The 23,089-nt window shown below is 44.1% G+C and overlaps 1 protein-coding gene across 1 annotated transcript; it reads right to left on the minus strand.

The window, feature by feature from the left end:
- Window positions 1–4,176: 4,176 nt before the first annotated feature.
- TNMD (tenomodulin) lies at window positions 4,177–22,873 on the minus strand. The gene is given in 7 exon segments (NM_001109818.1): window positions 4,177–4,386; window positions 4,696–4,862; window positions 6,204–6,357; window positions 13,538–13,639; window positions 13,848–13,988; window positions 22,530–22,661; window positions 22,826–22,873. Coding segments are annotated over 7 exon segments (954 nt in total).
- Between the last annotated feature and the right edge of the window lie 216 nt (window positions 22,874–23,089).

Here is a 23,089-nt window from a genome sequence, read left to right on the forward strand (position 1 = left end):
AATGAGAAGGTCCATATTTATCTCAGTAAGCTTTCAGCGTTAGACTTTAGGAGCCAAAGTGACAGTTTTGGACTCAGCCAGACAGTGAGCCTTATATATAAAGATTCAAAATAGATTTCCTTTGCCCCTGGTCCTGCCAGAGATCCATTTTAGGTGTGCAGGAAGGCTCTGAGCACACTAATGCATAGTGTTCTTATGCTGAGTAGGAGCAATGGATGCCTTTGCCACACCTAACATACCTTGCTTGGAATTTAGATCCCCAAAGAATCTGAAAGGTAATATGATATTTCTTGTGATTTCACAGCAAATGTGCTTTTTGCCTTTTTTTTCTCTTTTATACAAAGAATCATTGAAAATTGAGATGAAAATGCAAAAAGCTTGCATTGTATAATCGAAATAGATCATTAAGCTGTGGGCAACCATGGATACTTCTCATTATTCTGGTATTACAGGAATTCCTCATTCTTGTAGAAATTGTTAAAAGATGAGGAATACAAAAATGGACTTAAGTAAGATTTTTCCTCTCAAAGCCAACTTTTTGTAATAATAGTCTGAAGAACTTTGTAGCTGTGCTCTTTTATAGCTTCTTCGTTTTCTTCTAGCTTCGTTCCCTGTTTCTTTCTCACTGCTTTTGATCAAGAAAAGATTTAGGGGTGGGTGTTTTGTGCAGCAGGTAAGATGCCGCTTGTGATGCTCACTCTCCATATCGGAGTGCTTGGGTTCGAATCCCAGCTTTGCTTCCTATTCCAGCTTCCTGCTTATGTGCATTTTGGGAGGTAGCAGGTGATGGCTCAAGCCCTTGGGCTCCTGTCACCCAATTAGGAGACTTGGATATAGTTCTAAGCTCCTGGCTTCAGCCTGGTCCAGCCCTGGCTGCTGTGGGCATTTGGGCAGTAAGTCAACAGATGTAAGATCTCTGTCTCTCCACCTTCCTTTATTTATTATAAATAAATAACATGGAAAACAAAATAGTTATTAAAAACGTTTAAAGGCTACCAATATATATTAGCTATTGTACTGGCTCCTATAAGGGGCAAAATAGAGAATATGGGCACTCTGCCTTATTAACTTGCACGTTAAAATCATACATAAAGGGTCTGTGCATTGAGCAATATGTTAACTTATATGGACAAAGGATGAAGCGAAGAGGATTGAAAGTTTCATACTTAAGTAAGAGGGAAATGGGCTTTAAGAATATGCTCAAATTAGCAAAACACAACTCCACAAAGGAGATGGGATGACTAGGGAAATGGAGCTATAAGTTAAAGTGCTCAAGAAAAAACCCAGGGGGTGGGTAAGGCAGTAGGAAGAGAAAAGGGATGTGACGTGGAAGTTTAGAGTGGTTCTGAGTGAGGATATTTTGAATGAATGCAAGTGAGGACTGATTCTTATTGCAGTATATAGCTATTACAGACTCTCAGGAAAGGAAATGACAACAATAACATCTATAAGTGAAAAATAAACTTTGCGTAAAAGCATTTATGTTAGCTTCAGTCTAAAATCTGGGAACTTAAGCAGGGAGGAAATTGCAACAGCTGAGCTAAGAAATAACCTGTGGCTTGGACCATAAGCACGATTGAGGGATGGTTTAGGAGGGAGAGTTGTGAGTATTTGGCAAGAGACTGAAGTGGAGGGCAAGGATATATGAAAATTACTTCAAGGTTTCTGGCTTAGGAGGTCAGAGTTACTTTGATGTAGTTCCTTGGGAGGGCAGAAGGAAGAGAGGCTGTTCTAGGATCACTGAGGTTGAGCTGAGGGGAGTATGAGGCTTGCTACAGAGTCTCCACACAGGACTCAAACCTAGGGCAAAAAAGTTATGGCAGGAGAGAGATACTTTTCTCCTTTCCAACCTGGCCTGGGCCTAAGTTGAAGTGACAGATGAGTGTGTTCGGATTTGTTGATTTGTGTTATTGTTTCCCCTACCATGGGATGGTTTGAATGATTCTTTAAGCACGTCTTTGTATTTTTGTTTGAATTCAAGGTCTGCCTCATTATTAATAAGATCACACTTTGTGAAAGCATTTGAGATTAAAGTATTTCATTTGAAAAAAACGTTTCCTGAATTAAAAGAATATGATTATGGGGGCCGGCGCCGTGGCTCTCTTGGTTAATCCTCCGCCTGCAGCGCTGGCATCCCATATGAGCACCGGGTTCTAGTCCCGGTTGCTCCTCTTCCAGTCTAGCTCTTTGCTGTGGCCTGGGAGGGCAGTGGAGGATGGCCCAAGTGCTTGGGCCCTGCACCTGCACGGGAGACCAGGAGGAAGCACCTGGCTCCTGGCTTCAGATCTGTGCAGCATGCCGGCCTTAGCGGCCATTTGGGGGGTGAACCAGTGAAGGAAGGCCTTTCTCTCTCTCCCTCTCACTGTCTAGCTCTGCCTGTCAAATAAAAAAAAGAATATGATTAGGAACTCTGAGCCTGAAAATGTATTAGGAAATCATCTGTACCTGTGTGTGTGTGTGTGTATGTATGTATGTATGTAGGGGGTTCATGCATATGGATATAGCACATACAACTGTAGTTAGATATGTAAAAGTGCCTATATTTGGGCTTATATATTTAGGGAGCATTATCTTTTCATTGGAAATAGCTTTTCCTTCATTAGCGGCCCTCCCACCCCCAGAGTGTTGCATATATGATATACCAAAGACTACAAGGATTTGAATGTTTCAAGAATTTAAAGTTATTATCTGGTCTTTTTTTAAAAAAACGCTGTTAAAATGAATAATTTATCTTTAAAAATGATAGACTATCACAAAGTCCATATAACCTTAAATTAATTTAATAACTTTCTATTCAGCTGTAAATTAATGCCTGCTGTGATAAGCAAAGCACTCCAAAATGATAAGATGTTTTCTAAGTTATCAATAAAAAAGAAAATATTTTCAGTGATGTGCATTATTAGATATATTTTCTTCTCTCATTCTGTGAAAATTGATAACCCAAGTGTGGCATGTATACTAATTATTAATTAATGGCTGGCTAAGCTTAACTCAGTCTTAGGTATAATCCTGTCCATTATTTTCTCAACTGTTATGTAGGGGGAAATGACTTCTGACCTACAGGCATTTTGGTCAAGATTTTATTTGAAAATACTTTTCTGACAGAAGGTTCCAGACAGATATTTTTATGACACAATAATTTTGAAGTCAAGCAATGAATGAAGGATGATATGTTCAAATGAAACTAGAAGGGGTGACGGATTAGTAGAGTATGAATTTTGAAACTTTAACTGGCTGGAACATCAAGATGACCATTACTCTCTAACCATGTGTTTTCCTTTCCCCTCTGCTCCCTTCCTCTTCTCTTTCCCCTTTCTTAAGCAAAGTCTGGGGTGACTAGGAACTTGGCCTTAACCTTCCTTTGAGAAAGTGGCATACTGCTAGTTCCCTGTGATTTGGAAAGGAAAATCCCATTTGATTCCTCTCCTCAGTCATTTCCTATGAAGCCTGTTCTGTGAATATTTATTATTCCTGTTTTTGCCTTGGAACATTATATAACCAGACAATGATTTAAAGAGAAGTCAAACGTGAAGGTTATAAAATGTTAAATTTGTCCAAAGTTGAGTTTCTGTTCACAGAAGGAGAGCCCAGGACCCTTTTTGCTAAGTTAGCTTCCTCTTTTGCTGAGTGTATGTACTTGGAATATTTCAGTGGTGGCCTGCTGTGACTCACCTCCTGTCCAGTGGCTTAGTAGATCCTTAAGCAAGTTCGCAATATGTCTTTCAGATAATTAAACATTGAAGCTCTGCATAGAATGATATGCTTTTTATGCACCAGTTATGGGAACATTTTATCATCAGCTACTTATTTCTATTTTCTCTGTACAGCAGAGTAAACTATAAGATTTGAAAATCATTATGCTTTGCATTTTCCTACTCCCAAACCTGATGATGAAGTATAAACTTCTGTTCTTGTCATCTAAGTGAGACAGGTCTGCTCCATGTCACTTGTTGGGAATATTCTTAGAAAACACTTACCCAGTATGTTCAGCAGCAATCAGGCCATTGGTGATGATGTAGAAGTTTATTAGAACATGAAGAGAGGAATTACCTACAAGTAATTCTGGAATATTGGCTACTAGGAGCCAAATGCCTCATAGGCAGAAATTCATTGAATAGCATGCATGTATTATATATTGGCTGCCAGAAGTTGAAGCATTTGAGCTCAAACTTCCTATTAGACCCTCCCCAGCATGCGGGCCACCCACCAGTTGCAAGGCATGATGACACGACAGATGACCCGTCCTCCTTGGTAGCAGTATGGATACGGGTAGTAACCTAGCAAAGGTTCGCAGACACGGCGGCAGTAGCGATTGCCTCGACGGCAGTAAATACAACAATAACCTCTCTCATCCAGCATGGGGTCAAATTCTATTCCATTTTCAGTCTGAAAGAAGAAGAAGCCAGTGTTGGAGGGGGAAAGTTCACCAGGAAGAGTTCCCACCAAGCAGGGGAGGATTACAAGACTCTATGAATTCGGTGCTGGAGAGAAATTAAACTCCCTAGCCTGATCATGGAAATATAGCAAATAGGGATCAAAATTGGTTTTGAGTGAGTCTCGCAGAAATTCCACGTTTCTTAAGCACCTTTTCTAAAACCATGATCATTTTCCTTCCAGAACTGTGATCTGAGGGGTTGGAAGTTATGTGAGGATTTCGTTTCTCCTGTCCCAAGAGCTAACATGAACGTAACTCACATAGTCATTTATTGGAAGTTCTTCCTCACTTGCTTGTCTGGCGTGACGGGTCTTCTCCACCTTCACTTGAGGGACCACCCACTGCTCATTTTGTTCAATCCCTTTTTTCTCATTGGTAGGAAAGTGAAGATCTTCACCGTCTTCTTCAAAGTCTTGTAACTCGGAAACTAAGATAATAAATACAAAGTTGTGATGCAACAGCTTTGCAAGTATTTCTGAAGGAAGTGCTGGGAAACAGCAGTTGTGGGTAGAGCTTTTCATCACATTTTCTGACTGGCATCATTTAGGAATGAACCACTTTTCCAAGCTCATTCAGATGATATTTTAAGAGTATTAAAAAAAAAAACCTGCCCATTCCGCTGCACCCATACTTCTTTGCTTGTTTGGCATCATATGTTTACTGCTGTGTCTTATTAGGATACTAAATTAAAAACTGGAGGCAATGGATTTCTTGGTTCCACACAGTGACTTTACCAATGGCAGGTACTCAATAAATATTTTCTGGTTGCCTTATTTGGTGTCCTCTGTCCTCCTCCCTCTTCCTTTCTCTTGTCATCTTAGAATTTTAAGACTTTTTATTGAGAAATCATTTTGGATATATGGAACAATTACAGTAAAGAGTTTCCATATACCCTTCACCCAGTTTCCTCTAATGTTATCTCAGATATCCATGACATAATGATCAGAACTGAGTAGTTAACTTTGGTATAATACTATTAATTCAAGTATAGACTTTACTCATTTTTCATTAGTATTTCCACTGATGTCCTGTTTCTGTTCTAGCACACATTGCAGGGTACCACATTGCATTTACTCATATTTATTTTAAGTACCCAGAATACCAAAAGGTGTTTGCATGAGTGAGAGTTTCCTTTCCTGGGTCATATAGTAATCGGTGCTGTTCAGAGTGAGGGAGGCTGCCACTGTGTTAACTAGACAAAATATGACGTCCTGGGACTTTTGCTTTCTCTGTGGGCTGACTGGAAGTTGGGGGCTGGACTCTTCTACTCTGGACCTCTACCTCTCCATTGCTTCTTACAGCAATTCCTAAAACAGCCACAGAGAAATGTGTACTGTCCCATCTGCTGGGAGAATGCCACCATTTGTCATAGAGAATCCTTCTTAAGATGACAGTGTGTCATTTTAGCTCTTCTCTTCTCTGTTCTTGGGTTGGATCCACAGTGGTTTGAGCAACAGTCTGGTATCCATCCCTACTGCCATGAATATAGATGTACAAAGAAAGACAGATTAGCTTTTTGCTATCGCTAGTCACATTAGGGTGATGCTACCTTTGCTGGGATATTTAAAAGCCTGTCAGCATTAATTTATCTGATTTATAACTTGGCTGTGAAAAATTCCCTCCTCACTGGCAGTCAGCATATACAGTCTCCTCCAAGAAGATATAAGCTGATCATTTGTTTTCCTAGAAATGTAGTCTCTGAATGTTGGAAACATTAATCTGTTACCATCTTTGGAGAAGGAGGGAGATGAGAATGAGGTTGGCATACCTGCTATTAGAGTGGGATTGATCCAATACATGGTCACATTATCACAAATCTCCAAAATTTTGGAGTTTTTAAGAAAATCTCGGTTTTCAATAGGCTTTTCTGCTGGGACCCAAATCACTGACTGTTCAAAGAAAGTTGTGGTAATTTCTTCATTCTGAAAGAAGAATGTAGTTCAGGGTGTAATTGGCAGAGAAATTAATAAAATGAGTAAGACGTTATGGAATACTGGAAAACAATATGTCCTGAGTCTGAATAACAATTCTAATTCTAGGCTGCTGCTGAACTCACTCTGTGCTAGGTATACTATAGTTATCCTTGAGGGTGTTAATAACTGATCCCTTGTCGCTCCCCGTCTTCATGGGGGAACGACACTAAGCCCTGCCTAGGCTTCATATCCGAGTCACGGCACCATTATGTCGCTCCCCCTCTTCGTGGAGGAGCAACACAGAACCCTGCCTAGGCTTCATATCCGAGTCACGGCACCATTATGTCGCTCCCCCTCTTCGTGGAGGAGCAACACAGGACCCTGCGCTGTTCTTTCGTCTGCTCGGCCCTCCCCGGGATTGCTGCTGGTTCTTCCCGGGTTGGCTACTATCCCTTCCACCTCCGTGGAAGGGCAGTTCCCCCTGGCCGCATTCCCCACTTCCGCAGGGGAGCGGCACACCGCCAGCCGGCTCTCTGGGGGGCTGCACAGGTGTTCCTTCAGCTAGATGTTCCCCATAGATGTTCCCGGTGCATGCCGTCTCTCTCCTCCTTTATAGTCCTCCTCAGCCAATCCTAACTCGGCTGCCCACACGCCGAGTACGCTGCTCTCCTCCAATCAGGAGCAAGTCCTACAGTTTATTAGTTGAACTGGAGGCAGCTGTGCGGAAGCTGTTTACTTCTCTCCCAGCGCCACACTGTGGGAGAGCAGATGCACAGAACAAGTCCCAATTCGAGTAACTCAGTCTAGTCTGGATTGCTCCCCACAGATCCCCCTTTCTTTTTATTTTTGGCGTTGATACGCGCCTGTCTTCGGTGTCCCGCGGCACACACTCTGCTCTACTTGCTAGAGTTGCCACAGGCTCTTACAAGTCCTATCAATCAGGAAAACCGAATCTGGGTCCTCTCTTCGCCATTGTGAGGAGGTTTTTAGGCGCTGATGCGTGCCTGTGTTCGGTGCCCTGCAGCGCATGCTCTGCTCTGCCCGCAGGGGACTTACAAGACCTATCAGGCAAACCGAATCCAAGCCTTCTCATTGCCTTATTGTGGGGGAGACTTATTAGTGTTGGTTCGTGCCTATCTTCGGTGACCTGCAGCTCATACTCTGGTCGAGCTGCTTGCTGGCGCTTACCGCCTTAATCAGGCAGACCGAATCCAAGCCTTCTAATTGCGGTATTGTGGGGAAGCCTTACTGATGTTAATTCGTGCCTGTCTTCGGTGACCTGCGGCGCATAAGCTGCTAGCCGCCCAGGTGCTCATCGCCTCACTTAATCAGGCAGACCGAATCCAAGCTCTCACAGTGCAGTGTTGTAGGGAGGCCTTTCTATTTCTCTATTTCTCTATCTCCGGGCATTCCTATTTCTCCCATTTTACTTCTATCTTCCAGCATTCCTATTTCTCTTACTTTGCTTCTAAAACTTCTGTTTCTCTTATCCCTGCAGCTTCCTGCTGCCCGCCCCGAGGCTACTTCTCGGCGGTTTCCCAGCTGAGCTGCTTCAGCCCGCGCCTCTTTCATCTGCGCAGCTTCCCGGCTTTGCGCGGCTTGGCTTCGCGCGCTCCGCGGTCTCCACGCCCTTCGCGTCTGCACCACGGCCTACGCCAGCCCCGTTCCCTATCTATTCACGCCCCGTGCTCTCTCTGCACGCGGCGGCTTCCGCGAGTAACACAGCGTAGCTTGCGTCTCCGCCATTAGCATTCAATCTAAGTTCCCCGGGCTAGCCTGGCGAATTCAACCCAGCGTACGTCTCCGCCCCACGGTTTGGCTTCCCGTCCTTTGCTCCCCGGGCTAATCAGACGGATCCCAACCTGGCTCACGTTTCAGCTTCTGGTTTCAACTTTTCGCCCCCTATTCCCGGGCTAACTTGAGAACCCCAAAGTGGCTTCCGTTTCCGCCTCGGCCTGCCCCCCGCGGCTTCAATTTCCCTAACATTTTTCTCTACCCGGTATGTTTCCCCAAGCTTTCCTCCAACGATACTCCTCCCTCATTTCTCCTGGCCTCTCCCCACAGTCCGCGTCCGAGTCTGTTTGTTCTAGCGTTCACTTTCACTTTTGACCTTAGAGATTTCTCCCAGCTTCCCCCCGTAGTCCGTATCCGAATCTATGCCTAGGCTTTCAATAGCTTCTTCCGGCTCCTTTTTCGTCCGGCTTTTCCCTAGGCTGTTTGCTAGTCTCTCTCTCCGATATTTTCCCAATTCTTCCCGTTTCTTTCCCTCCTAGGTTTCCTATCCGAGTCACGGCACCATTATGTCGCTCCCCGTCTTCATGGGGGAACGACACTAAGCCCTGCCTAGGCTTCATATCCGAGTCACGGCACCATTATGTCGCTCCCCCTCTTCGTGGAGGAGCAACACAGAACCCTGCCTAGGCTTCATATCCGAGTCACGGCACCATTATGTCGCTCCCCCTCTTCGTGGAGGAGCAACACAGGACCCTGCGCTGTTCTTTCGTCTGCTCGGCCCTCCCCGGGATTGCTGCTGGTTCTTCCCGGGTTGGCTACTATCCCTTCCACCTCCGTGGAAGGGCAGTTCCCCCTGGCCGCATTCCCCACTTCCGCAGGGGAGCGGCACACCGCCAGCCGGCTCTCTGGGGGGCTGCACAGGTGTTCCTTCAGCTAGATGTTCCCCATAGATGTTCCCGGTGCATGCCGTCTCTCTCCTCCTTTATAGTCCTCCTCAGCCAATCCTAACTCGGCTGCCCACACGCCAAGTACGCTGCTCTCCTCCAATCAGGAGCAAGTCCTACAGTTTATTAGTTGAACTGGAGGCAGCTGTGCGGAAGCTGTTTACTTCTCTCCCAGCGCCACACTGTGGGAGAGCAGATGCACAGAACAAGTCCCAATTCGAGTAACTCAGTCTAGTCCGGATTGCTCCCCACAATCCCTCCCTCCTGGGTTTAAGAGCAAGACTACTCACTGATACAGGAGCCTTCTTTGCTGTCCCTTCACTTAAAGTCTGAAAGGCTCTCTCCATAATTTTCTGGGTGCCCCCTGGGCCATGTATGTTTGAATTTGAGCTTCTGGAACCTTCGATGATTTCCATTTGTTTTCTCACTTTTAAATGCGTGTTGTGAGTGCCTCCCTAGTTTTAGACTTGCAGTTAGGGTTGCAAGCAGTATTTGATCTCAAGCCAAAAAAAAAAAAAATTCTGCAATTCAAACTGCTGAGATATAAATTTCAAGTGAACCTGGTATTTTAGATTTATAGGATCTGTTGATGGTCATTAGCTGTAGTACAGAAGATAAGTCTTTTTATGTTTTAAAGTTGTTTCCAGCTTCTGACTTTACTGACCTTACTACTATTATATTCCTCATAGAGTGTTTTTGCTTTACAGAGCCTTTCTTATATCATTATTTAAAAATTTTTTATTTATGAGAGAAAAAGAGAAAGTGAGAGAGAAATCTTCCATCTGCCAGTTCACTCCCCAAATGCCCACAACAGGCAGGGCTGGACCAGGCTGAAGTCGGGAACCAGGAACTCCATCCAGGTCTCCCACGTGGGTTGTAGCGACCCAGGTACTTGAGCCATCATCCCCTGTCTACCAGGGTATACATTAGCAGGAAGCTAGAATTGGAAGCAAAGCTGGAACTTGAGTCCAGGCACTTCAAAATGAATGCAGCCTTCCCAAGGGGCATTTTAACCACTGCACCAAACACCTGCCCCACTGCTGCCTTCTTTTCAACTTCTGGTATTGGAAGTAGTTGTCTTGCAGATATAGTTCTTACTTAATTGTCACTGGGGCTTCATTTTTCCTCCTATTTTTTATGTCAACAAGAGGAATCTCTCTTTTTTTTAAGTTTATTATAATCTACTTGAAAGAGAAATGGAGGGAAAGAGGGAGGATGAGAGAAATCTTCCATCCACTGATTCACCCTCTAAATGCCTGTAACAGCCAGGGCTGGGCCAGGCCAAAACCAGGAGCCAGGAACTTTATCTGGATCTCCCATGTGAGTGGCAGGGGCCCAAGTGCTTGAACCATCACCCCTTGTCTCTCAGGAAGCATTAGCAGGGAGCTGGAACAGAATCAGAGCAGCCAGGACTCAAACTGGCATTCCAGTAGTCATAAGTGGCTGTTAAACTTGCTGGAGGAAATCACTATGATTTCCTACTATTCTTTTTTTTAAAGATTTATTTATGTATTTGAAATGCAGAATGACAGGGTGTTGGAAGAAAAGGAGGGAGGAAGGGAGGGAGAGAGGGAGGAAGGGAGGGAGATAGAGATCGAGATTGAGATCTTTCATCTACCGGTTCATTCCCCCAAATGGCTGCAATGACTGCGGCTGGGCCAGGTCCAAAGCCAGAAGCCTGAAACTCCATCCAGGTCTCCCATGTGGGTGACAGGGGCCCAAGTACTTGATCCGTCATCTGCTGCTTTCCCAGGCACATTGACAGGGAGCTGGATCAGAAGCAGCAGGTGGTACTTAAAAACTGCTGAGCCAAAACACCAGTTCCTTCCTCCTGTTCTTAAAGTTTTTTTTTCCTTTTCTCTTCTATTTCTTTCTAGCTTTGCAATTTCAGTGTTTTAATTTGTTTTCTTAAGTATGCCTTTGTATGACTTTTCCCTCTTTTGCCCTTGAGTCTGTAAAGACCTTGAGATGCATTGAAAGAGATGGTATAAAATGTGGCTGGTATGCTGACTAGCTTTGTTAGCAAAATCAGGGCTATTTATATACCTGCTCTGCATGTTTAACATGCACATGTCATGGATATAGTGGTGAAGGAAGTACAGAATAAGAAGATTTTTGCCATTCAAGACCCCAATTTGTCTCATAAAAAATCTGTAGTGTGAATATAAGACATTGAATTTGCTTGAAGGTACAGTAATTTACTATCATGAGACAAATATTTGTGTTATTTTAAAGATTCAGTGAAGTCAACTGAAGAATTAATTAGGGTCAAATTGAGTCATTATGGGTCTTTGTCTTTATCTCTTTTTGAAAAATAAATCCTGTTGGGGGCCAGCGATATGGCGCAGCGGGTTAACGCCCTGGCCTGAAGCGCCGGCATCCCATATGGGCGCTGTTTCTAGTCCTGGCTGCTCCTCTTCCGATCCAGCTCTCTGCTGTGGGCTGGGAAAGCAGTAGAAGATGGCCCAAGTCCTTGGGCCCCTGCACCCATTTGGGAGATCTGGAAGAAGCTCCTGGCTCCTGGCTTCGGATCAGCACAGCTCTAGCCGTTGTGGCCAATTGGGGAGTGGACCAGCAGATAGGAGACCTCTCTGTCTCTACCTCTCCCTGTAACTCTGTCTTTCAAATAAATAAAATAAATCTTAAAAAAATAAATCCTGTTATATTACTTTGGGCTCTCATCAATGACTAGCTCTATGTGAATGCTTACCTCATTTTGTAAAAGTCAGCATATGTTATTACATATAGTAATATGTATCTCATAAATACAACATTAGGAACATAGTAATTCTTCCCAGGGTACCCACCCTCCCAACCACTGTCCCCTTCTTCTTCCTCCCTCTTCTGTTTAGTCCGAGAAAGAAAAAGAAAAAGAAGAAAAAAAAGTGGAATAAAAAAACTATGAGAACTGTTCCTCAACAGTCACATATAGTAACTTTTTAATCCTATTGATTCTCCTTTCATCTTATCACTGCCTCCTATAGTTGTTCCTAATGTCCTGGAAGTTGATCTGTTACTCAGATGTATCTAACTTGGTTTTTAAAAATAAACAAAAAAGGGGCTGGCATTGTGGCATAGTGAGTTAAGCAGTTTGTGTCCTGTATGCCTCACTTCTGATCCAGCTCCCTGCTAATGTGCCTGGGAAAACAGCAGAAGATGGTCCAAAATCTTGAGCCACTGCCACCCATGTGGGAGACCCAGAAGAAACTCCTGGCTCCTGGCTTTGGCCTGGTCAAGCCCCAGCCATTGAGGCCATTAGGGGAGTGAACCAGAGAATGGAGGGTCTTTTTCTGTTCATTTCTCCCTCTTTGTAACTCTGCCTTTCAAATAAATAAATCAAAAACAAAATCTCTAAAATTTGTTGCTAACATAGACCCTGGGAGCACAGCATCATGTTTGGGGAAATTTTTTTCTTTTGCTTGGAACGAGCAACAAGTAACAAGAGTTTGTAACTTTTACAGCATGAGAGAGTAATGCAGTAGCCAATGACAGCTCTGAGACTTGGGATAAGGAAAGAGAAAAAGAACTCCCCACCTCCCTCTTCCCCCAAAAAGAAAAGAAAAATAAATAGATAAATGGACAGGTGAGAATTTAGATGAAAGAGTTGAGTGGGAGAAAAGTGAAAAGGAACAGGGGAGAGAGAGACAAAAGAGAAAGAAGTTTTTATGCATATAGAGAGGCTACTGTGCCATTGTGATAACCCCAGACTAAACCAAACCAAACACATGGGGTGTACTGTCATAATATGGCCTTATTTGAGGTCCCCCTTCTGTTCCCACTGACAACTACAAACTGTAATTATAGACAGAATACCAGAAAAAAAAAAACCCTGTAAAGAACCTCAAGGACTTTACTGATGGTTGTATTTTAGGGAATGATAAATCTCCCACTCAGCTTTCAGTGACCATTCAGTGAATGCACTGGTATTACAGGTTGCCTCACCCTGGCCTAACTGTGTTTCCAGAGAGTTCATATTACATTGCAGTTCTCACCTTCTTTGCTTTTGCCTTTCCTAGTGAGGTTAAATGTACATTATTCCGCTAGCAGTCCAGCACAAAGTAGGTGAAGGTTGCAGTATGACAAAAGTGGCAAGGACTTCAGGTGGCCATGGGACTTTACAAAGTTTTCTTTAGGACTTTATCTTGGACATGATTGATTTTGTTCCTCTGGCTCTCGTCTTTCCTAGAAGTCTTTGGTTTGGCAGCAAAGGTATATAATGTTAATGGGCACCCAGGTATAAAAGTATAGTGTTGCACCTAAAAGCATCAACTTCAGTTTTTTTTTGAAAGGCCTTGAGTTCAAGACTCGACTCTGCTTCTCACTAGCTGCGTGACTTGGTTAAGTGACTTTTTGCTTCTGAGTCTCGGTTTCCTCATCTGAAAATGGAAATGATAACAGTACCGAGCTGTGGGGTCGTTTGAGGACAAGATGAGAATAAAGTGGTTAGTATATTGTTTGGTACATAGTTAACACCCAGCTGTAATAGCACCACTATTCTTCTTCTTACATACCTCATCTATTTCCTCTTCTGGTTCAGAAAATTCAGGAATCACTTTGATCTGAGTTTTGATAAAGCATTTTTGAAGACCTACAAAGTAGATGCCAGTATATCCCTATAAAACAGAGAAAACAATGATAAAACTTCCTGAAATAGCTACGATTAATGAAGGCTATTATCTAAGACCCCAGAGTGGCAAAATCTGAATTCAAAGGGAAAGCTTTGTCTTATAAATTAAATGGAGATTAAAGGCTATTTTAAACTGGATTCAACTGCTCTAATGTATTAAGTAGGATGTCTTAGAGGGAAACCACACAACTTACGTTTTTAAAGTCATGTACTTCCAATGTTTCATCAGTGCCATTTCCACTTCTGAATATTTCAGTTCTGGTCATGGGATCTATTTCCATGTAAATCTTCTTTTTCTCTCCGTTGCTATAGAAAGTGTGCTCCATGTCATAGGTCTGGGAGAACAGAGGAAAATAAGCTATGAGATCCTCCATGTATCCCTTCCCAGGCTACTGTAATTTGGTACTGTCTGTGGCACCTCGTCTCTCCAGAGTCTTTGTAGTGAGGTGCCATTGCAGCGGCTTGCCACTGGGAATTCTCTGAAACTTGAGATTAAAGTGAGGTGCTTTTTGGCAGTGCAGTTGATATGGGGATCCCTTCAGAGCCAGTATTTTGTATTCAAGCCAAGTTGCTGAGCTAATTACCAAGAATTCCAACAGTTTTCTTGGCAGCCTTGATGAAATAGCAAGAGATATTCTGCAAATCAGCCTGTGAAGTATTCTCCCCTTGTGTTAAGCTGAGGGGTCGCTTACTTCTGTCCCTTTTAGAATCAGAAGCTGTTCTCCTTGGCCAATGTTAGGTGACAGTCTTACCCTGCCTTCACTTGCTTTCTTTTGCCCTTCAAAGTCCTGGGAACATTTATTTCCTTCCCTTACCAGCAGCCCCCCCCCCCCCCTTTATTCCTGAATTTTTCCCCCTTAACCTTATCTTATTGTCTGCAAGTTCTCCAGACTCACCCGTGTATATACACTTCAGTTGCATTAAGTACCTGGCATTAAGCAGGATGGGGTCTTCACAGAAGAGTACCTTGAACAGGCTGCTTCAGGTTTTTACTAAGTGGCTGAACCAAATTCTCAGACTTTCTTCTGCCCTCTGAAATAATCAATTGTCTTTTCAAAGACCAGTTCCATCCAGTATCCCAGGTTAGGAGGAAGCCTATAACTTACAACTTAGGCTATATCTATAACTAGAAGTAAATAGCAAGTCTAAAGGAATTCATCACCCGTCACAAACCAGACCAGACCTGATGACACCATTTGGAAGACTATCTTCCTTTCTGTTGTTAGGAGACCTTTGCTGATCAAGTTTCTTCACAACCATTTTTCCTTAAGAAGAAAAAAGTTGGAAAACTAAAAAGCTTAAAATGCAAGCTATCCTAAGAGCCAGAGTCACTTTCTAATGGTACAGCTCCCAGTGGCAGCCTGGTGGAGCTCACACAGGGATGGTTTTTTTAGTGTCTTCTGATGTCTGTGACTGAATGTTAGTTTAACCTGGTCAAATTTTCCCCAACTCAAGGAGAAAAACAAATTGGAAGGGTTTGTAGAGATGAGGGTTATTTCAAGCATGAAATGTCGAATGTAGCTGCTTACTAGGAAAACAAGAGGCAATGTCATTTAGCTTTTTGTAACCTTGCAGTGCCTTGGACATGGTTGACATTTAAGTATTTGTTGAATAAGTTTTTCCCATCAGTGGCACAGTCTCATCTTCCTAAAGATAGATTTTGAACATGGGCAAGAGACCATTCAAAAAGGAATGAAAAACTGTATTAAGAACCCTCCAGCAAATGCAGAGTTAACTCGGGAAGTCTGGCCTGGCTTGTGACAGGTAGCAAATTCCTTTAGGTTTGTTATTTGCTTGAGGTATAAATATGTCCTCAGTTCCAGCTTTGCAGCCAGCTTGAGAAGAGAAACTTCTACCTATGGCAACAAATTGAGCTCTCAGTTGGTCTGACCTAAACCGAGGACAGAGGCATCTGCTTCAGATCCAGACTTGTCAGGTGTCTCAACAAGGGGGAGTTTCGTTAGAAATACTGTCCATTGTTGAGACAAATGTCGACACCAGTAGCCGTTGGGGGCTGGGCTGGGGTGTTTGTTTCATCAGTAGCACTACTGATGGATTATTGCATGGAAAAATGAGGTTAGAGACTAGGGGATGTTGGATTGCTGCCTACCTGGGCAGAAGAGAAAATACAGGCTGTATTTTCAATCACTGGTAGAAGACTATGGAACCATACTGGTGACATTTAGAATTTCAGTGTACTTCTGTGGAATGAGTTTTCCTGCACTATTGGCAATACACTTTACTTGGACACCTTGCTAGATGAAAACTATTGGAAACTGCCAAGCTCAGCAGATCTTGATTATTTTCAACATTCCTGCAAAGAGTGTTTTTGGTAGGGGAAAAGGGGTCCATCCTGATCGTATCCGTTAACCAGCTTGTTGGCTTTATGTTAGCCACAGTAGGCTGCTCAATTGAGTAAGGTCAGAATGACTTTGTATGTGAATCTTTGGTGGGAGGCGGGAGCAGGGAGCTATATATTCTGCCCAGATGGAATTCCACTATCAAAGGTGTCCTTTTGGAGCAGACTGTCCTTTGTCTAGGAAGATGATGCTGGTGGCCCATTTTGGACTGTGTGGGGATGAGTTTGAGAGAATCCAGACATACTGTCTCGCCTGGATCCCTGTGGAGCACATTGCTTGGGTAATGGCTATGCAAGCTTCAGTGGCCCATATATAGACTGAGCACATGCCTTGGGCATCAGAATTACTAAGCTCCCTGGCACAGGGGTGGAGGGTCTTTATGGAGATAAAGGAATACATGGCTTTGTCCTCTCCAGGAGCAAGCTAAAGCACAGGCAGGGGACTGGCCTGAGAGTTGTGTGAGTGGGCTACAAGTAGCTAAGTCTCAGACTCTGCCCTCAACTCAGCTTTATTCCAGGAAGGACAGAGCCACGGCAGAGTATGACAAGGTGTATTCCCCTGCCAAATTGGAAAATAGGGAAAGTTAGTCATTGCTGCTTCTAGTTTCTCTTCCCTTTTTCATATCCTCTTTACTCTAGCCTCATAGCCATTCCCTCTCCTCAGCCTATCTGTGTCTGTCCCTTGTCTCCTGTCTAGACATCTAGGAATCTCATGGTACTTATGTCAGAGAAGAAATCATTCTGGCAGGTGATTTCACACTTAGATATTAGCAATGGATATTTGTCTATTTAGAAAATTGAGTACAATACTTTATTCAAAGGAATGAGGTACTAATGGTAGATTTTAAGCATGGTGGCACTAGGAACAGGAGATATTTGGGGAGAAGGGCATCTTTCCAGCACTACTCAAATAAGCTCTTTTTTTTTTTTGACAGGCAGAGTGGACAGTGAGAGAGAGAGACAGAGAGAAAGGTCTTCCTTTGCTGTTGGTTCACCCTCCAATGGCTGCCGTGGCCGGCGCACTGCGGCTGGCGCACCGTGCTGATCCGAAGCCAGGAGCCAGGTGCTTCTCCTGGTCTCCCATGGGGTGCAGGGCCCAAGTACTTGGGCCATCCTCCACTGCACTCCCTGGCCACAGCAGAGAGCTGGCCTGGAAGAGGGGCAACCGGGACAGAATCCGGTGCCCCGACCGGGACTAGAACCCGGTGTGCCAGCGCCGCAAGGCGGAGGATTAGCCTAGTGAGCTGCAGTGCCGGCCATCAAATAGGCTCTTACTCTGCCCACACATAAGGCTGGCCTTGACTGTAAGGATCAGAACACTGAAATGGGGCAGGGAAGCCAATGGAGTGGAATATGAATCAGAAGTGAAATGAGACAGATGTGTGGCTAAGCCCAGGCAGTGAAAGGTGTAAGAAGACCACACCGATGAAAGATGGAGGATATGGACACCTGTTTCTCTTTCTTGCCCAGGAATTCTGTCCTCAGTCCACTGAAATCCTCCACTCAGACAGCAAATGAACCCTAAAGTCCCCCTTCATGGCTTGTCCTGTTTTCTTGCTTCTGTTTGTGACAGTCTCTGAGATCAGAAAAGAAAGCTTTTTATAAAGTGTAAAGCTGCCGCAGACCTCAGTGTGATGGATAGGTTTTGGGGGCAAGTAGCTTTAGCCTGTCCTGACAGGGATTTGAGGACATTTGGCTTAGGTTTGTTATTTGAAGCCTGTGATTAATCTAGCTGCTCTTCTCTCCACCTTCATCCTTTACTGTCTGTTTATGAGGTACGCTCTCCAAAGGTGAAATACATGCTCAGAATAGCTGGCTGGCAGGTGAGAGGCTGGCAGGAAGGGAAGGCAAGGCAAGGCATTGTACCCTATTATTACCAGCCTAGCCTGGGGGAATTAAGGGCCTCTAGGTATTTCTTTACTAACATAGAGCAGGCAGATTGTTTCTTATGCAAAGTTGGGCTTCTGCATGTTCAATCACCAGTTCTCAGCCCCGGAAAAAAATTGGCATATGCAGCACAGACATTCCTCTTTTTCAACCAGAAAAAAACATTTCTTTCATCTTCAGACTTCAGCTGGCTGGGAAATTTTCCCCTATCCACTCTCCCCACCCCTGATTCTTAAATGCGGCTAAAGAATAGTGGAAAGAATCCCCAGACATAAATTCTAGTCCTAACCTCAACTCTGCCACTCGCAAGCTGTGTGACTTTATGTGAGTCACTGAGTGTCTCTGGGGCCTCAGCTGCTATCTTTATTTCCTGATCCTTCAGCTGTGGTGTTGAATAGTTGGCAAAATCAACACTGCTCAGATTTGAACTGACATTGGTCAGGCTGGCCATTGGACGACTATGACTTGTTGATCATGTGGGCTACCAGTTCCATTCTCAGTCCTTCAAGGACAGTACCCTTTGAAGGCCCGGGGTCTCCCTGCTGGGTGCCATGTGAGTTGCTCAAGAAATGCTACTTTGGAGAGAAAAAAAAGACTGAATGAGAATGTGCCATGTAGTTGGTGAGAGCTGCCCCAGAGCAGCCCAGGACAAGAACTGGCCCAGTGAGAGTTATTATACAAGCGAGGACTTGGATCTCACAATGCTTTAAGAATAAAAGAAAATGTAGAGAACTCTTTTCTGAAATGCCGATGTGGCACCATCTGGTGAAGCTCAGTCCCTCTGCCAGAGATTCCAGCTATGACTCCACCTTTTTTTAATTTTGTTTTGTTTTGCCGGACTGCTGTGTAAGGAAAGCCCAGGGAACTTGCGGAGGAAAGTTGTCTCCCTGTGTGCCTAGAGAGGAGTGAGGAAAGTTGATCTCAGGCCAAGGGCAGCATTAGAGAAATAGGTACAAAGAGAGCTAGATCTAGACTTGGCAAAAAAAGTGCTTCTTCTGAGCAAAGGATTTTCAGCCTGGAATGGTACTGAGCTCACAACTCTGGGTAAGACTGTTTTAATAGTCATCTGCAGTTGAGGTTGGGGTGGGACAGAATGCCTTCCTTTCTCCACTGCTTCTCATCGTGTATGAAAAGGAGGGGACATCCCTAGAAATCTGTTGATTACTCTGTGGGCCTGATGACTTCAAAACAGCCCTAAAAGTCACCAGACAGTTCTTATGTATGGCAGGAAGGAGCCCATTTCATTCATTATTCTTTCCCCTCATTCCACAAAGGATTGGAGGGGTTGCGCTGCAAGGTCTGTGCTGTGCTGTATAAGCTGCTGGTTTAAGGGCTGGAATTTTTCCGATTTGTTTTCTCCATGTTGGATTCATTAGCTGGGGAGTTGGTTTCTAATTGTTTCAAGTTAAACGGGGAATACAGGCAGCTCTGAGCAAGAATGTTTCTCCAGGGAATCTGCCTCAAGGATCCCAGGGCAGTTACTGCCTGGAAGTAAGGATTCATTGCGCTGCTCATTCACAATCTCTGCAACTGAAGAGGTGTCTTCTGCTTGGTTAAGAAAGCTAAATACAGGTCTCAATGGGCCTGACTGTCATTCAGCTTAAGTGGCTCCTAGTTGTGTTGTAGCTTAGTAAGCCTGGGGCCTGTAAGGGGATACAGCAGCTCACCCAGGGTTAGTTCTCCTTGTTTCAAATGTCTCTTTATCTCTGGTGCGTATTGTGTGCGTGCACATGTGTGTGTACACGCACACGTGCTTCAGGGATGTGAGGAATCAAGCATGGCTTACTACCCCTTTTGGATCAGGAATCTGGGTCTTCTGTATACACCAAGGTGAGAGGGAGGGGAAACAGTTACTGGCATGGCAGTGTCAACACCAGATGTGGATGTGAAATAAGCACTGTTTATTATAAACAGATGTCTAAAAACAAAATAAAAAGGAGATGTGGTGAGGACTAGAGGAGCAAGCTCTCTTGGAGACTGGAGGAAGCCCCAAGGAAGAGCTTGGAGGAAGCCCCAAGTCAGCAAACAAACCACTGCCATCAGTACACACAGCAATCTCAACAGTTCTGTCTACCAAGGGCCCCACAGTCCACACAAGTCCCACAGGCTTGTACAAGAAAATCCAGAAGAGCCTGGGTTTTAATCTGCTACCTGTTGCTTCTTGCTAGGCTATTATACTCTTTTTTTTTTTTTACAGGCAGAGTGGACAGTGAGAGAGAGAGACAGAGAGAGAAAGGTCTTCCTTTTGCCGTTGGTTCACCCTCCAGTGGCCGCCGCGGCCGGCGCGCTGCGGCCGGCGCACCGCGCTGATCCGATGGCAGGAGCCAGGAGCCAGGTGCTTTTCCTGGTCTCCCATAGGGTGCAGGGCCCAAGCACCTGGGCCATCCTCCACTGCACTCCCTGGCCACAGCAGAGGGCTGGCCTGGAAGAGGGGCAACCGGGACAGGATCCGGTGCCCCGACCGGGGCTATTATACTCTTAAAGGGAGAAAAATTTGTGCGGAATGCTTGGATCCTTTTTCTCTGCAAATCTTCCAAGACTAATTTGAGTACTTATCTCTTCCCAGGATTCCCAAGTCAACTCTGAGGCAGGCTTATTGGTAGTCTTAGCTGTTGGAAACATGGGTGGCCTCTTGGGCTCCTTGTCTGGGACTTTGAAGGCAGAGGTGCACTGAGTAGAACATCCTAGTCCCTTAGTTCACAGTGAGCTCAGCTTGGTCTTGCCATGAAAGCCAGAACTCAAAGACAATAAATTGCAATTCCCCATGGAAATGGAAAACAAGCAACCTTGTTTTTTTGTGGAAAAACTGGTCCTAGAAGGCACCTACTCTTTGTTCATTTCTGAGAATTACATTGCTGAAAATGGCATCCTAAGATGTACTATGTCATGAGAGATTTGATTTTTGATAAACTTTAGGCAGTAGCATAGCCTACCTGTTTTGGACAAGCACTAAATTTTACTTTTGGTTGATGGATTACAGAATTGCTGTTTGAATAGCATTTACAGTAACAACGGTTACAATAGAAAAAGAAAGACCATCTGGCCCCCATTCAGGAAGGTATCTATGGGTGGTCAAAAGGACTAGCTACCTGCTGTGTCCAGTGAAATGCATTATGACCATGGAAGGCAAAAGGGTTTATGGTCCTCTAACTCATGGGTAATTTTCAAGAGCATCCAAGATACAATTTGTGGGGCAGCACGTCACCTTGGGAGTCAGCTAAGTGAACCACAATTGTGTCAGAATGCATTTTGGCCCTCTTACTCATTTGCTATTTCCTTTTGGATCTCAGTCACTCTGCCCATCCTGCCAGCCTGCACATAGGCAGATTCTTTAGAAAGACATCCAAACAGTAAGTAAGTTGTTTAGAAACAGGGATCAGGGGCATGGGGAGGGGGCTAAATATAGGCGTTGAGTGATGCCTGAAATCCTTTCTGCAACAGGTATAAATAAAAGCCAAGCAAATAAAAGTAAGCTGGCTTCCTCTCCCTCCTAGCTGAACTTGACGAAGTATCCTTTGGGACTACATAAAAGTGGGTATGGCAACAGAGGGTGGCTACGCTTTACTTCTCTGCTTTCTTTGGGATACTTGGCCAGTTTATTTTCTATGTCTACTCTGCTTCTCCTTCCCCATCGACCCATATTCTTTGCTGTCTGCTCCCATGGCTCCTTTGGCTCCTAACAGTCCATGCCAGCCCATTTTCTTGTAGCCTCCTCCACCCTCTTGGGTGTGTACCTTTTCCTCCCTACATCTGTTAGCAAATAGAAATGAGTAGCTCATGACAACAAATTAACAACAGCGCCACCAACAACAACCCCCACACAGAGAAAAACAGGACATAGCCAGCAAGTAGTGTGTATACTTACTCTCTTTCAAATGGAGAGTGTTATGTGAGCCCAAGAGCAACAGTAACACTAAAGAACACTCATATAAGCTACAATGGGCAGCCATGCTTCACCACATGACCACATGACCCCAATATCAGGAGCTTTCTGAGATATATGTGATTAATGACTTGGTGCTACTTGCTTCTGGCTTGTGGCATTACTGTCCCAGTGGGACAGTGGTGATTGTGGCTGGCAAGGAGCTGAAAACCTATAGTTTGTTCTTTAAAGTTCATAAATAAATGTGAACTCAGGTATGAGAATTGCTCCTCCTGAAAAGGACCTCATTGCCTGTCCTCAGAGCAGATGCCTTAAATCAGAAATATAATCCCTGAAAATCTTTTGCTGCTATTCCTGATGTTTTTCCTTATGTGGTAGAATAATTACTTTTCCATTAGTTTCTGCCCAGATAATTGAAAGAAAGATGGAAAATATTTTTTTTTCTTACTGTTAAAAATTTGCTTCTAGGAGTCTTAACCCCCTTAAAGCCAATCATTATGGAAAATGGATAATTCTACATACTGTCATTGCTAACTAAATATATACAGAATACAAATTTCCCCTTACCAAAATAATTAGACAAATAAGAGAAAGCAAAATCGTGATTCCGTTTTTTTATACGACTAGAAAATGAGCACAAAAGGTCCTTAATGAGTTGCATTTTCAGAGTGCTTTACATGTCAGCCACTAATTAAAATCAGTCAAACTCAGAAGCATTGGTTAGTGATGTACACTAACTTTACTTACTTTTTTGGGTGCCTCCGGCCAGAAGTACTTACTACCCCAAAACAGGACAATTAGAGTCAGGGCCAGGATACCGAACACCAGTCCACAAATCTTAAGTGATTTACATATCTTCTTGGATTTAAAAGCTTCTGCCTAAGCAAAGAACAGAGAGAATAAAACAATACACAATAACCCTAAAATAGCAAGCCATAATTCAAAGTCTCCTTTGATTTCACTTTATAATGTTCCCATTGCAATACAATAAATCTGTGAAAGCATGCTTCTGCTCAAAAGGGAAAAAATAGGAATCAACTTACATTTAGAATGTGACAGTCCTCACAGTTCTCTGGAGGGTTCTTTGCCATGGTCTCTCAGCACACAGTACTCTTTCCCTGCTTTGAGAAGACTGAGAGACCACTGCCGAGGTGGAGTTGCAAGTGAGTCGGCTAACAGATGCCAGAGGAGAAGCTGAATTTATATGGCTCAAATATGTCATACCAGAGCCTGAGGGAGCCCAGGGGGCTCCTGTGCTGCGATTTGTTGCATAGATATACCCATATATGTATATAACTCCTGTGCAC

Source organism: Oryctolagus cuniculus, chromosome X (assembly GCF_964237555.1).
Source record: "Oryctolagus cuniculus chromosome X, mOryCun1.1, whole genome shotgun sequence".
Classification (NCBI taxonomy): Eukaryota; Metazoa; Chordata; class Mammalia; order Lagomorpha; family Leporidae; genus Oryctolagus; species Oryctolagus cuniculus.